Raw genomic sequence first — 16,928 nt, 5'->3', positions numbered from 1 at the left:
CAGTGTGCTTCCCTGACAATCATTAACACTGTTCTTGAGCATCTGATAGATAATCATAAATTTTCACTTGCGGTATGTGGTAATAACATACTTAGGGGGAGACATTATTAATCGCCTACCAATACTGGGTGATGTAGCTTATCTTCCTGGTGGTCCCCTTGCCTGTACATGTAGTATGAACCACTGAGCCTATGATTCTATAGTAGGTATCATGCTGACATGTTGAAAAATGTAAGAACTTGATATCATTAACACTGACAATTGCAGTTTTCCAGATTTTCTGATACATGGCACAAACCAAATTCAACCTCTTCCAAACAGTTTGCTACTTTTTTAATTCAGCTGGATCAGTTCCTTATCACCTGCAGAATGAGGGTTACAGCTACTTGTTTTTATTCTCTTCATTATACATTCTTCCTTTGTCATCACATCATTATGAACAACCCTGATAAACTCATATGAAGTCTTTGCAATTAATTAATCGACTCATTGGTGTGGGTTCCACATTTGTTGATGTATTGCACATGTGTATGAAACTTAGAATCCCAGGCTTGCACAGTACATCAGTGCTGTTGAAAACAAGCACCGAAGAAAGGAAGACCTCCATTAATTGATTTTTTTTTGGACAGTTTAGAGTTATATGAGATAGAAAGGGCAAAGCACAAGGAAAATCAGATACTTTTGTTTTGTTTTGCAAAATGTTCCTGATTTTGCTTGTATTTGCTCTGCCATCCACAGACACCTCTCAACATATTAGATCAAGAAATGTCAGAAACCTTAAATAAAGAGGGACAAAGGTCCCTATTGTAAATGTTACTCTTACAAACTTAGAAAGCTGCCAGAATAACATGAGTTATGCTATCATGTATTGCCTGAAGGATATTAATTCTGAAATTGAAATGCATTGTCATTATTTAGTGACTTCACTCCTCGTTGATTTGTCGAAAACCACAAACTTTATGGGGGCAGACTTAAAACATGAGCCAAAATTTTGGATATTGTGAAAATCTGGACACTTGAAACATATACTTCCATAGCATATACTAATAGAAAGTTGATCAGACTTTTTTCTGTTGGTATATGCTCGATTTACAATAGGCACACTGGTTGGGCTGAGCAATCAGCTTACATGTTTTTGAGCACTAAGGAGCTATCATTGTATAATTTATATTAATATTTTGGCAAGGTTTACTTGAATGATTTAAATGTTATGTACCACATTATGTAGTAACTATCCCAGTGATCATAAAAAATGACCAGTTTGCAGTTGAGTTCATTCATTGATAAGTTCTGAAATACCTTGGTAGTCTAGACATTTGTCTCTAACTGTATCAATCATGATAAAAGATGAAGGTGGTTAGGGAGTTTTGATATGCAGTGGCCCCACATAGAAGGGAGGCTAATATAATTTTAAGAACACAAATATTCATGTAGATCATAGATATCTTCCATGTCCAAGGAGAAGCAGAGACTCAATAGCTTAATAATGACACACTACAGGAACAATCATGATTTGCAACTAGTAGATACATAGCAGACCCTGTAAATGTCAGGGAAGAGCTATACATTTTAATGACACTAGAGAGCAGAAGAAGTCTATTTTTTATCATGGTTCAGAAAACATTGAGGTCAACATCATTGGCAGTCAAGGCTCCAAAACTAATAACCTCATGCATATCAAAACTAGCCCTAAGTGGAGACATCCACCCCAACCGTGGCCCTACCATCTCCAACCCCAATCCTCATAATCAGACTAGAAACCACAACTTCTCCCATATTACAGCCAATAGAAAGCCAAGTGACTTCCTTCTACTAAGCCTAAATATTAGAAGTATATCCAACAAAGTCCATGAACTCCATGCCACCAAAGACTTGTACTCCCCAGATATAGTCATCCTGATAGAAACCTGGCTAAAACCTCACATTACCAGTGAGCAAATACTCCCTACAGTTTATGACATACTAAGAGTAGATGGGCTAAACAAGAAAGGAGGCGGTGTAGCTATAATATTTAAACAGCATCTAAACATCCAAATCTTAAAATCATCAGCTCCACAAATAGGCAATGAAGAAATAATATATACCAACCTCATAATAAACCAAAACAAAACCATCAACATAATTGGTTGCTACTTCCCACCTGGCCAAAACATCCCTCCACTAGAAAACCTCCTCAGCTGTTCTACCCACCATCTCCCCCAAGAAACTATCATTTTAGGTGATTTCAATATTGACTGGCAATCCTGTTCTGGCAACCATCTAACCCATCATGTAAACCTTCATGGCTTCACCCAACTAGTCCAGTCGCCAACCAGGATAAATAAAAACTCCAGCAAGCACACTACCCTGGATTGGATACTAGTCACTAAGAGCCCCCAATCATATATAACAGGCTGCTTATCAGATAGCCTCAGTGATCACTCCCCAAAATTTCTACTCAAAAATACCTATACCAAGCTAAACCTGTCATCTACCGTCAAATACATAAGAAACTAAACTTTAACCCACTCACATTCATCTCATCCCTGAAAGAATGTAACTGGCATCCTCTAAAGTACCTCAGTCTTGATGATGCAGTTGAATTTTTTAATTCTACCTTCCTGAGCATCCTTAATTACCATGCCCCCATAAGACTTTCCAGAATCAAAGCACAACCCTCCCCATGGCTACAGAAAACCACTAAGTCAGAAATGAAAAACAGGGATAAAGCCTGGGAGCACTGGCACAAAACCAAAACCCCCTCAACTAGACAGACATTCCTAGAACTACGCAATAGAGTAAAAAAGCTAATAAGACAGGACAAATTCCAATACTATCAGTCTGCCCTATACTCCTCCCAACTCAGCCCCAAACAATTCTGGTCCTCCATAAACTCCATCCTCCACCCAGGTAAAGTCAGTACCCCTCCTCCTAACATCGCTCACTCCTCAGAAAATATTGCTACCTCATTCAACACACACTTCACACAAACCATACTATCACTAGCTAAACAACACAACCCCCCCTCCCCTCCAACCCGCACCTTCAACTAGTAATCTCCCTACTGCCTTCTCTTTTTCTCCTGTACCTACCTCCAACATAAAAAAAACTCTTAACTAAACTTAAGCTCACCAAATTAGCAGCAGACAACCTCCCAAGTGAATACCTACAAATCGCAGCTGATGCTCTGGCCTACCCAGTATCCATCTTGATTAACCGATCTCTGTCAGAAAGTTACGTTCACACACTGTGGAAAGTATCACATATAATTCCCCTCCACAAAGGCAGACCCTCCACAGAACTAAACAGTTACTGCCCCATAGCTATTCTCTCTCCACTCTCAAAAATACTAGAGAGATGCATACACTCCCAGGTCTCAGACTACCTCCTTACTAACAACCTCCTTTCCAATACTCAGCATGGTTTCCGACCAAACCATAGCACCACCACTGCCTTACTCTCCTTTACTAACACTATCCTTCAGCATAAAAACAATGGCTATCTCTCCTCTGCTACTTTCCTAGACCTATCTAAAGCATTTGACATGGTCCCACACAAACAACTTATCTCTGTCCCCAATAACCTATCCTTCTCACAATCAGTCACCAACTGGTTTCAGAGTTACCTGTCTGACTGCTAACAATCCGTTGTATGGCAGAATGACATATCTCCCCAACTACCTGTCTCCACAGGGGTTCCCCAAGGATCCATCCTTGGACCCCTACTCTTCTCTGTTTTCACCAATAATCTAGCCTCTGCCACCAAACATGGCACACTCATACAATACGCAGATGACTCAACCATCATCTGCTCAGCCCAGTCCCTACCCAAACTGCAAAAAGTCACACAGGAAGCCTTTTCCTCTGTTGAAACTTGGTTATCCGATGCCCAATTAATACTCAACCCAAACAAAACTAAACTACTCATCTTCCAACCCACCAAACATACTCAAAACAATTCTCACTTTAACATCACAGCAAAAGACAACACCACTATATACCCAACTGAACACACCAAATTGCTAGGAAATAGACAATAAACTAAAATTTGACATTCACATATCCATGACCATAAAAAAGTCCTCAAAGAACTAGGAGCATTATACAGAAATAAGCAACTTCTCACCAAAGCAACAAAGATTTCAATAGCAAATTCCCACCTTATCGCCACCCTACTTTATGCCTGTCCAATATATACCAACCTAAGGCAATGCGATCTAAACAAGCTAGAGACCTGCTACAACAAAATCGCCAAATTTGCCACAGGGGCATCCTACCGTAGTCACCACTGTCTCTCACTTGCTGAACTGGGCTGGCTTGAACTCCCTCACCTCCTTCAATGGTATCAACTCTCACTCACCCACAAACTAGTAAACCATCCACTAAATGTCCCATCCCTCCAGAATCTACTCCAACCCTATCGCACCACCATACCACTAAGATCCAGTAACAAAAATCACTTGCAGATCACTAAAGCCAATAACTCTGCTGGTGAAGCACTATTCTCTTGCGCCATAGCCAAATTATGAAACTCTCTCCCACCCACAATTACTTCCATACCATCATGCACCCACTTCAAAACCTTACTAAAAGCACACCTAAAACATGCTGGCTATGCCCTTGCAACTCCCACTCTAATATCACCCACCCCATCCAACCACTACCTTTCTTTCCACTCCACTAACTACCTTGATTATAGCAAGCTCAGATGCTCATAAGCCTAGTACTTATACAGCAGGAACTTCTTATTGTAACATTTGTTAATGTCTGTTATGTACTTCACAGATAGATTCTAGTTGTCTACTGATGTACTATGTTCTTCATCTGTAAATATGTTGTAAGTAATTGCTATAAAAATTGTTAATCGCTATGTAATCCAATGTAACTACTGTCTGTTTGTTTTAACTGTGGAGCTTTTCTCCCCGGGCCTCCGCTGAAAATGGACCTACATCCAGTCGGACACTCCCGGTCAACAAATATAAATAAATAAATAAAATAAAATAAGGTTTGTTGATTTTGAGAGTAGCAGGGATTTTTTTTTTACCTGCACTTATTCTGCCCTCAAGAATAAGGTGAAATCCTTGGTGGAGTGAGCAGACAGAACAGTTGTACCTTTCTTGTCTCTCTGCTATACTGGACAGAGGCTGTGCAAAGGTTATACTCCGTACTAGCAGAAAGCAGAAGATTAATTGTCTATAAATTCAGACATTTTAGAGCTTTTGTTGTGATTGGTTGTTTAAGATCTCAACCGAAAGTCAAAATTTTGAATTCAGAATTGAAGGTACAGGAAGCTGTAGAACATTAAACCTTTAAAATGCACTTTTTTTCTGAGAAGATTAGACCATAAGTCATGTCATCTGATGGCCAAAAGAGTAGTTTGTTGAGTGACAGTGAAGGGCAGTCAGCAAAGACTCATGCTCTGAGATCTTTTGACAAGATATAGTTGCCTAGGATATAAACAAAATCTTGGATGGATAGCTGGATGACTGGATATGAAGATGGATAGGCCTCTCATAAGCTAGAAGGGCATTTAAGGTCCAAGTTCTTTAAGTTGCTTGGTCCCATTTCCTGCTATAGCTTGACTCTTCTAAAAGGAAATTATGTCATTTTATGCTAGAAATTAGGGCACACTTCTGAATTGTGAGTATTCTGTTGAGATACCACACTTAATTGTGTGTTTCAATGGCTTATAAAAGAACATCTTGTCAACAACTGTATAGTAAAGAAGTAAAATACAACCATCAAACAGTCCACAAAGAAAAAGATACAAAACCAGGCTGCCTACTGGCTGAAATGCTGAGGGGTTGTGTCAAGGAACAGATACTGATAGTGCACAAGCTCCATCCTGGAATGTGAAACAACCAAATATTCTAAAAATCTGTGGAATGGAAACATCATTATCATCTTCAAGAAATGAAATCAGCCATGATGCAGAAAGGAAGCAGCCATTACCTTATTTTCTGCTCCATAAAAAACATCTGTGCATGTCATTGTAGTTAAAGTGAGGGCAGGTAGCCTTCAGACAGAAGGCACCCCCACTGAGACCTAAGCTAGAGGAGCAAGCACTGTGAGGCAGCAATGCTAACCACTGCACCACTGCGCCACCCCTAAACTAACTGCATATCATTGATTACTATATACTACCATAACCCAATATCAATTCAGATCATTTACTGTGGCAAGATGCATACTTTATAATGCCAGGCAAATCTGTGCATGGCATTCACTGAACAAAGATGCTTTCCTTGTTCAGTTATGACCTCTTGAATGAAGTACTGGAGATATCTATCTGCCTTACAGATATATCAAAATTCTGAGGGTTTGTAAGATCAGATAACTTCCAGAAGTCTCTAATTAAGGTGGAAACCTGAGGATTTTAGTTCATTATTTGTTATTATATCTGTCTGTAATTTGTCTTTTCTATCACAGGATAGCCTACCAAGTGCCTGCAATTAGGTTGGGAGGGTGGCCTAATGGCTAAGGTGTTTGCCATACACACACAAGGTGCAGGGCTTGAGTCTCACAAGGGATAATTGGCTAGGCTTTAAATGGCTCGTAAAGGCAGTTAGCCTAGTACTAACCTATGAGCCTGTCTTATGTATCCCAGTGAAGCAATCAACAGATGATAATTAAGTAAAAAACTAAACATCTTAGATCCCTAGTGTCAAAAGAGTTAAACAACAGACTGGATGTTAAGGTAGTGCCACTGGATTATCAGGCATTGATAGAAAGATGAACTGCCATACCGGCGTTTCCGAGGCAGATTTAAATAAGCAGGTCATCCAGATTTGAACACACAAAGAGCCATGTTTCTAGCAATGAGACCTGCTTCCACGGTCACTGCAAATGGAGGATACCTTTAACAGACAAAGGTGGGATAATTTGCACCTTATGGGTCTAAAAGAGGAAGATGAAGGATTCAGTACCTTGCCCTTCCTTAGAGAATACCTAGGGAACGTATTTAATCTCTATCCAACTACATCCATTATAACTGATAGGACTGTAAAACAAGACATGCTGGATAAACAATTACTGCAAACAGTTTTTAAACATGTGATTTACACAAACAGGAGATATCAAATACTGTCAGTGATGAGAACCCATTCATTCTCTGTGGACCTCAAATGAAGCTCCTTCAGGACTTTACACTGGACAATACAAAGAAATATGGGGTTTTGCTGATATGAACCAGCTTTGTCACAAAACTAGTACATCTTCAGGTCTTAAGTATTCAGTGCTACTTATGATCAAATGACAAAACAGTCAGTTTAATACATATGATACGGCATTTCAATTATTTATGGTAATTCTCCTGTAAATCTCCTCTGAGAAATCATGCTACACCTTATATCTTGCAAACAGAAACAAGCCCAGCTTATGTGAAAGAACCAAGAGTCACCCTGTCTACAAAGAACTGTGACCCTTTTGGCACCAAAGGACTCATAGCTCTACTATAAATCATTAAACAGTGACAATTTTGGAAAAGTAATATGTAAAACTCAAAGGAGTGTCTGAGGAAGGATTATGTCAGGCAGTTCTTTCAGGATATGTTTCCAACAAGTAATAAGAATTATGCTTTATTAGCTGAGGACCTTGACAGCAGCCAGGCTAGTCTAAAGCTCCTGCCCCACCTGGCTTCTAAGCACAAGACATACAAAGGTTAATAGGCCCACCCCATAACAAAACAGTATGAAGCAAAGTCCTAGAAAGAATCTACATGACTTTTCTGCTTTGGCATTTTAAGTCTAAGTAGTCAGTAGTCTTTATCCCCTACAGTAGTATTAATAGTGCCCGGTCATCTTTGGACACTGTTGTACAAGCAAGTTTAACAAGCACTTTAACATTTGTCTGTACAGTTAGCCAAATCCAAGTGCTGTCAGCTCTTGAGTGACTGTTTTGTTAATGTTGTACTTTTTCTGTAAGGTCCTTTGCATATTTGCATCCCTTCCAGTGTTTCTCATTCAGTTACTGTTTTTTTTTTTATTTTGCAAGATTGTGGTATTTTTCTTTTGATAGGGTATGTTTATAATAATAACAAAAAAACAAGCATTCAAGCATTATCTGAACATACCTAATGTAAATGTGTCTTGCATTCGAGGAGTGAAACTCACTTGCAAGCATGTACACTACTTGCAAAATATTATGAGTGGCTGCATAAGTGAATGTTAATCTGTATCAGATATGCTTTTATTTTTAAACAGTAGAATGTTAGAATTGGGTGATAAATGTTTAGGTCATATAGGGAGAAGAGATGAATTTTCAGCATTTTAAATACCCTGATAAGACCCATGATTTTAGACGCTGTATGTGGACCAAACTACAGTTGTGCATGCTTTTCCAGTATGTTTTTTAAACTGTATGATTTGAATTGCACACGTCCCGGTGATTTTGTGAAAGAGATTTCAATGTTGCTTTAGACTCAGTGTTTGACAGGTCCTTTGCCAAAAGCCGAGAGCCATACTAAGCCTCCCAAAAACCTAACATTTTCATAGCAGCTTATCAAAAACCTGAACCTTGCAGATATGTGGCCACTCACTCATTGTAACAATCCTGGATGTACCTTTGTTTCTCCTGGTAGCACCTCACAGAAATAAGTTATTTAGGGTATCAGATTACACGTAAGTATATAGCAATATCTGTATTATAAGCAATACCTTTTAAGTGTGGAAAACTTATTTTGGCTTCACAGCTCTGTCTGCATAGCTGTGCTGTGTCTTCTCCTATTATTTCATCAGGTGCACTAATGCAGATAGTTTACTATTTTCTTATTGATTGCATTTTACAGAGGTGGAGATTTTTGAAAGTATGCTAGAAAAGAAGGAAGTGTCATGGTAACTGCAGCTAAATGATCCTATTAGAATTAAAAGTGTCTCAACTTTTCCCATTGCAAATATCAAAGAGATGGCTTGTTACATATCTTTTGGAGCTGTAAATGTTCCTATAAACTGTGGTGTTCCCTAAAAGTCAGGTTAGAAAAAATGGGATATCAGAAATTTACAGTATCTTGGGAATTTGCAATTTTACATATCCTTCCTTCGAGTTTAACGAAGGAAAAAATATATGCTCTAATTACTGTATTTTCATTAATAAAATTGTATATTACTCAAAACTGTTGACAGATCAACTATGTCATGGGATGGCTTTAAACAAGTTACAATTAAATGTGCAACAGCTCACAAATTAATAATAAATAATCATAACAAACTTTCCTGCTATGAACAATATTAGAATGTATTCCCCAACCTTATTTCACAGTGAAAGTAAGTATTTATAAATAGGCACAACTAATGGAGGAGCAAATGGTAACACATACATTTATTTCTAAGGCACATATTGTTTATATTTTTATTTCTATGTTTTATAAACTTGATATACAAAAGATTTGTGCGGGCAATTAGCACTTTTTATATATATTATCTTCTGTTATGAATTACAGTGTTTTATATAACTTTCCTTTTTGTATTTATTTTCCTGTTGATTGAATTTCACTTTATTTGTTGTTACAAAAAGTTTGAAAAGTTTAAATAAAGATATTAGAAACAAAATAATTAAAAGTGTCTTCAAACTGACAGCATGTTAATACTTTTATTCTTTCTGGGTTCAGAATATGATGAAATATGCACTTTTCTTCAGTTTTTATTTTAAATTATATGCTTTTTATCCCAATACGTTAGCATGTTTTTGCTATTCATTCATGTTGATGCGGCCTATTCACTAATGCATTTAATGGTTTGTTTCCTCATGTTACTGTTTAATCTCATGATGACTCATTTTATTTAGTGAGATAAAACAGCTCAAAAGACAGTGTTCATTTAGTTATTTAACTTCTTTTCTTGTGGTCCTATAGACAGTGTTTTTATTGTTTTATTTCATGAAGAGTTACTGCTACTTTTCACTGTGCCTTCTCTTGTGTTTTAAATTGCAGCAGCATTAGTCAGAGTACTTTGGTAAGAAACATAGGGATATGTTTCTTAGTAAAGGTAGTTCACTGTGGAACATATACTTAATGGTCTTAAAAGACATACTGACTAGATAATATTTTTCCACTTTATATAAGAGTGTATTGCAGTACGAGTCACTTCTTTCACTGTCTTTAATGTTAGAACTGAACTACACTATACCTCAGATACAGACAGCACAAAGAACTGGTTTAAGATGCAAATTATTATAAGAACTTTTATGTGCTATTGCCATTTTTATAAATGATGTTTAACTCTGTTAGAATGTTAGGACATTACTCTGCTATTATATTCTTCTGTTTTTTGCCATAAAAAATATTCCAAACATTATTGAGCTTTGAATAAAGCTATTCAACCCTTTATTGTGCACATATTGTTTTTTTTTTTTTTTTGCTGTTTTTAAAGTGTTTGATTGCATAAAATATTTCATGTTTACAAATAATGCACTTTTCCTTTATATTATTTTTCAAAACCAGATTGCCTTAATATATTTTATTATCTCTCTTTCATCTAGGGCTACCAGTGGTATTTGTTACAATATGGGCCACTTTAACAGCAACGTTAGCAGATACTGGGTAAGCTGCTTTTTAAAGTTGTATGCACTGTAAAAGAGATATCATGTACTATGATATTTATACTTTTGATAAGTAAGAAGAAACATTTACTAATTCATATTTATTAAAATGCTTGTAGTATTGATAAGGAGATTAAACCAACAATTACATAAGAAACAAACTAAATTCCAACAGTGCAGTATCAATTAAAAACACAAAGGTCTTAGATGTTAATAATGATTTGTAATCTTAATGTCATCATAACATGGCAGCAGACAGCTACTTGCCCCAGTACGTGTCATTACAGGTAATGCACAGCTTAATCTTCAGTCATCTCTCCTATAAACACTTCTTTATCAATGAATCTTTTTTTATATATTGCATGGCTAGCAGCCTAATATGTGCCATCTTAAATGCTAGAAACAATAGTTTTACTTACCCTTGCATCACTTAACCGATACTGGTATGTATAAGGTAAAAAAAAATCAAACTGTCAGTTCATTTGTGTATCCAACAGCCAGTGGATTCATGATTATCTGTTGAAGGCCTATCCTCAGATTAACAAAGGAATGAAAATAATTTCTGAAAGCCAGTTTCATCAAACGCAATTTTAAGTTTTTTTTTTTTTTTTTTTGCAATATGCGTGCAGCCTCAGTTATAGACCTATAGATTGTATAAAAATATTTATAAAGTCTAGGAAATAAGAAATGATGAAGTCATTGTTTGTTAGTTATATCAGACCCAAACTTGAGTATGGAATAACAATTTTGAAACCTTATAAGAGAACAAACATGAGTAAACTGGAAAGATTACAGCAGAAATATATCAAGGGCGTATGAAATTTTGTTATTATGAAAGACTAAAATATCTCGACTTATATAGTGTCCCTTATAGATATTTCAGAGGAGATCTTATATGGGTATATAGGGCATTTAGAGACAGCTATCTCTGAGAATGTTTGGGGTTTCCAAAAAGTACTAGAGACTCATTAGACAACCTGTGTAGAAGATTCTGTAGGAATGAGAAGTGTACTAATTGGTTCTCTGAGAGAACAGCTAACAGATGGAACAAACCTCCAAATGATATTAAAGCAAGTACTAGTTTAGATATTTTTAAGAACAGTGTGTGTGTGTGTGTGTGTGTGTGTGTGTGTGTGTGTGTGTGTGTGTGTGTGTGTGCGTGTGTGTGCATGCGCATGTGTGTGTGTGCGTGTGTATTATGAGAACAAGTGTTTTAGTATATTGGCAGGCTAGAAGGGCATTAATGCTCATTCTTGAAATATTTGTATGTATGTATGATAGAAACAAGGAAATTTATAGAAATACTGCACACCTAGCAAGATTGCATGTGAAGAACTTTATGCACTCATGGGATCACATCTTTTTAGTTATTTTGGTAAGGCAGAAGTATTTCCATACACTGCAACAAAATGCTATATAGCTGAATATATGTAGTGTGATAACCTAGAAGAGTTTAATACAAGATATGAAAATAAAACTACACAGTATAAAGGAAATCAGCAAAGTATCCTTTATCTGAAAGAGATGTAGTGACTGACACTGCCTTCTGAAAAAAGTAGTAAGATCAACCCAAGTAACATGATTCAAACTTTCAATTAACAGCCACAAAGGCTGTCCTGATGACCAGGGAAAATAAAATATTGGGTAATTAGTATCTGCCACTTCTGTATTTGGTTTGAATCCATACAGACTGTCTCCACTCAAAATTTTTCCTTGATGTAATTAATCTGTAAATCCCTAACACACACACACACACACACACACACACACACACACACACACACACACACACACACACACACACACACACACACACACACACACTATAGATATTTAAGAGGAGATCTTATTCGGGTATATAGGGCATTTAGTGACAACTACCTCGGGGAATGTTTGGGGTTATCAAAAAGTACTAGAGAATCATCAGACAACCTGTGTAGAAGATTCTATAGGAATGAGAAGTGTACTAATTGATTCTCTGACAGAGTAGCCAATGCATGGAACAGACTACCAAATTACATTAAAACAAGTACTAGTTTAGATATTTTTAAGAACAGTGTGTGTGTGTGTGTGTGTGTGTGTGTGTGTGTGTGTGTGTGTGTGTGTGTGTGTGTGTGTGTGTGTGTGTGTGTGTGTGTGTGTGTGTGTGTGTGTGTGTGTGTGTGTGTTATTATGGGAACAAGTGTTTTGGTATATTGGCAGGCTAGAAGGGCATTAATGCTCCTGCATGAAACATTTGTATGTATGTATGTATGTATGTATGTATGTTCATAGGTGTCTACTAGGCTAATGGCCTTGGAGCCGTTACGAACCTAGCCCATAGGATTATCCTGGAATCGTGCCACCCGACCTTGGTTCCTAGTGCCTCTGTCGAGTAGAACCACTGGAGTGATCCCCAAGGTGAATTTTCTATTTCCCATCCACACATCAAGATTTCTCTTGCAGACGGCCAGTGAGGAGCTCTGCTTGACATGTATGGAAAGTATATACCATAGCATGGGCAGTCTCTGGATTATGAGCCTGTTCCTCCAGCATGTTCTGTTGATTGTGATAATGCGGTTGAGGTCTCTGGAGCATGTGGTGTGATGGGACTGGGATTTCTTTAGATGTAGCATTTCTACCAGAGCTGGGTCAGACATGGCTTTGTAAGTCAAGCAGAGATAGCCTCTAAGTAGGTGATATGTGACAGAGAATAGTTGGAGTTTTTTAAGTCTATCCATGTAGGACAAGCGTTTAAGGCTATGATCCTCTTTGTGAGGTACTTTTGTGGCCTCTCCAGTTATTGCAGGTGTCTAGTTGTCTAGTGAGGTACATGCCAAATGGGGCATTGAACTCAATGATTGGCCTAATGAGGGAAGAGTAGAGGGAGACAATGACATCTTTCTTCCTGGATGCAAAACCCTTAGTAATGAGATGTGCCACATAGAAGGACTTTCTGACCACAGTGGCAGTGTTGTGTTCAAAACTGAGGTTGCTGTCAACCTGTGTTCCAAGATCTCTTATAACGTCTTCTCTGTTCAGTGGACTAGTACTACCATCAATGTGGTAATTAAAGGGAACCAGGTTTTTCCCAAGGGGGATGACAACACATTTTTTGGCATTGAGCTTAAGGCCATGGTTCTGACACTAGTTGTTGGTGTCATTGAGGCCTTTTTGTAGAATGTCAACATCACTTAGGGAGTTAATAATAGCTCCCAGCTTGCAATGTCTGTGAACTTTGTCAGCCAGAGTCCCTTCTTATTGGCCTGGACTTCAGAGAAGTAGATACCAAACAGGAGAGGACTCAGAACCGAACCCTGTGGGACTCCACTCAAGACTGGTCAGCAGTCTAACTTGGAGTCAGCTACTTTCACACTATGGGTTTTATCTGTTTGCCAGTTTGCAACCCACCTAGTGATATAGGGGTTGATGCCTAGCTTAGTGAGTTTTTCAATGATTCCTGAGTAGGGAATGGTATCAAAGGCCTTGGCCAGATCAAGGTAGGCTGTATGAACAACCTTGCCTTCATCCACATCTCTGGTGACTGCCTCATAGAAGTCGACCAAGTTGAGCAGGCATGATCTACCCTTCACAAAACCAAACTGTGTAGGATATAGAGTTTGGTGATTCCCTATATCATTGTTTATTAGTTCCATGATGATGCATTCCATAGCTTTGCATATCAGACTCATCAGGCTAATTGGGTGATAATCCCCGGGGTCTGTAGTCACTCCTCCTTTGTGGAGAGGGATGACCGTAGCAGTGCACCATTCAGTAGGGACAAAGCCTGAGGTGAAGCTGTGATTGAACAGGGCACACAGGTGAGATGCCAGTTCACTCTGCAGTTCATGTAGAATACAGCTAGGGATATTGTCAGGTCCCATAGAAGCTGTATTCTTGGCCTTAGACAGTGCTGTTTTAACCTGTGCAGCAGTAATACAGGGAGCCTGGCAATCTACTGGTATTGTGATTGGTCCTGGGGGGGGGGGGGGTAAAATTAGCACTGAATCTGTCAGCCAGTATATTGGCAATGGCAATATCTTTTGGCTCGGTATAGGAGGTACCATTGTGCAGTAGCTAAGAGCAAATCTGGGTATTACCATGGAGATTCTTTACATAACTATAGAAGGCCTTGTGGTTGTCTTTACTATCTGCTGCAATTCTGTTATCATAGCTAGCTTTAGAGGATTTGATGAGGGATCTCAACCTTTTGTTGAGGCTGATAAGGGAGTTTTTCCAGTCTTGGGACTTCACCTTATTCCGCATCAGTTTCCTCCTTCTGTTGTAGAGTTTGTTTATGGCAGGGGACCACCAGAATGGCTTACTTTTTTTTTTTTAGGAGAGCACCTTAATTCTATTGGATATGGCGAGATCCATGCATTTGTGTACGTGTTCGTACAGTGCATTGGTGTATAATTCAGCAGTCATGCAACTATTCTGCATTTGCATGGGTGCCGTGAAGTTAGCCACCTCTGTTTTTAGGAGCCCAAAGTTAGCTTTGGAGAAGTTTTTCATGGTGGTTACCTTTGTGGGAGGGGTGTGGATTTCCAAGGTGATTAGTTTGTGGTCGGATCTAACTAGGGAGGAATTGACTATTGGTGTAGGGCAACGGTCACCCATGTTAGTAATGACCAGGTCAAGGATGTTGCTACCTCTAATGGGGGTAAGAACCAGCTGGTCCAGAGCATTGGAATTAATGAATTCCAGAAAACATTGGGCAAGTGTATTGATACATGAGTAGTTTTCCCAGTTAATGGAGGGGTAGTTGAAGTCTCCCAGTAAGAGAGCGTAAGGTTGGACCCTAATATTCTCCAGGGTGCTTAGGAACGGGGAGTGTGAGTCTTGAGACATGGTTGGGGACCTATAACAGGCTATGACCTGAATGGTTGTCTTACCCAGTGTTAGCTGCACCTGAAGTATCTCAGATGCGTTATGTTAGGCTACCAGTCTGGAGGTGTGCACATCCTTTATGAATATGGAAACACCACTGCCTTTGGAGTTTCGGTCCAAGCTCTGGGGCCAAAAGTTGTAGAATGAGTTATAGCCTGGTAGTGCAAGGGTGCTTCCTGCTGCCTTGAACCAGGTCACTGCTACAGCACAAATGTCGATGTTCTTCATTTTAAGGAGTGCTTTGACCAAGTGCATTTTGAGATTTAGACTTCTAACATTGAGCAGCATGACTCGCAGATTGCATTTGTTTGCAGCTGTTACAGTGGTAATTTGGTCTTTGGAACACTGCCTAAAAAAGGCACTATAGGGGTGGCAAGAGCCTTGGCCAGTATCCAGAAGCCCAGGGGTGACAGCTGTAGGCCATCTCTGGCAAAGCATCGATGTCTGTCAATCATGTCATCCAAGGCAGACAGATACTGGATCCCCTTAGAATGACACCAGAAACTTAGCCAGTTGTTGAAATCAATCATTTTCTGCTTGTACTGTGGTATCATTCTGGGTGATGGTAGGATGCTGCTCAGGGCTAGGGTCATACCAAGAGCTCTTCTATGTCTCTTTTCATGTAGTCTAGGAAGGTATGTCTCAGGTCATTCACACCCACATGTTCAATGACCGAGTCATATTTGTACCCATTGTTGAGGGACCTGAGTGCATGCATTATGTGGTGGATCCTAGCACCTCACAGGCAGCTGACTGTTACTTTCTCCTTATTCAACCTATTGTATGATAGAAACAAGGACATTTATAGAAATACTGCATGTCTGGCAAGACTACATGTGAAGAACTGTATGCACTCATGGGATCACATCTTTTTAGTTATTTTGGTAAGGCAGAAGTATTTCCATACACTGCAACAAAATGCTATATAGCTGAATATATGTAGTGTGATAACCTAGAAGAGTTTAATACAAGATATGAAAATAAAACTACACAGTATAAAGGAAATCAGCAAAGTATCCTTTATCTGAAAGAGATGTAGTGACTGACACTGCCTTCTGAAAAAAGTAGTAAGATCAACCCAAGTAACATGATTCAAACTTTCAATTAACAGCCACAAAGGCTGTCTTGATGACTGGGGAAAATAAAATATGAAGTAACTAGTATCTGCCACTTCTGTATTTGGTTTGAATCCATGCAGACTGTCTCCACTCAAAAATCTTCCTTGATATAATTAATCTCTAAATCCCTAACACACACACGCACACACACACACACACACACACACACACACACACACACACACACACACACACACACACACACACACACACTCTTTGGTTTAAAAGATGAAAATGTACTGCACTGCAATAAAATTTTCAGACTTTAAGTTTAGTGGTACTTAAGCAATTAAGCAATCAAGGATCATGCCATTTACCATACAGCATACATCTTTCACACGTGCAAAATATAATATGGGCATGTAGAAACAGTTATACAACTGCTTGAGAGTTTTCATTTCATCATGACTGTTATATGGGATCAAGTGTC

General features: G+C 38.6%; 1 protein-coding gene across 1 annotated transcript in view; it reads left to right on the top strand.

The window, feature by feature from the left end:
• LOC122815823 (parathyroid hormone/parathyroid hormone-related peptide receptor-like) overlaps positions 1–16,928 on the top strand; it is a 147,332-nt gene that overhangs the window by 129,333 nt on the left and 1,071 nt on the right. Inside the window, exon 3 of the mRNA XM_044088628.1 lies at positions 10,452–10,512. Coding sequence (XP_043944563.1) covers positions 10,452–10,512 — 61 coding nt within the window. The remainder of the gene's footprint in view (positions 1–10,451; positions 10,513–16,928) is intronic.

This window comes from Protopterus annectens, chromosome 1.part1 (genome assembly GCF_019279795.1).
Source record: "Protopterus annectens isolate FY-2018-M chromosome 1.part1, PAN1.0, whole genome shotgun sequence".
Taxonomy (NCBI): Eukaryota; Metazoa; Chordata; order Ceratodontiformes; family Protopteridae; genus Protopterus; species Protopterus annectens.
Note: the sequence above shows the minus strand (reverse complement) of the source record. Positions and strands in the feature narration are given on the sequence as shown.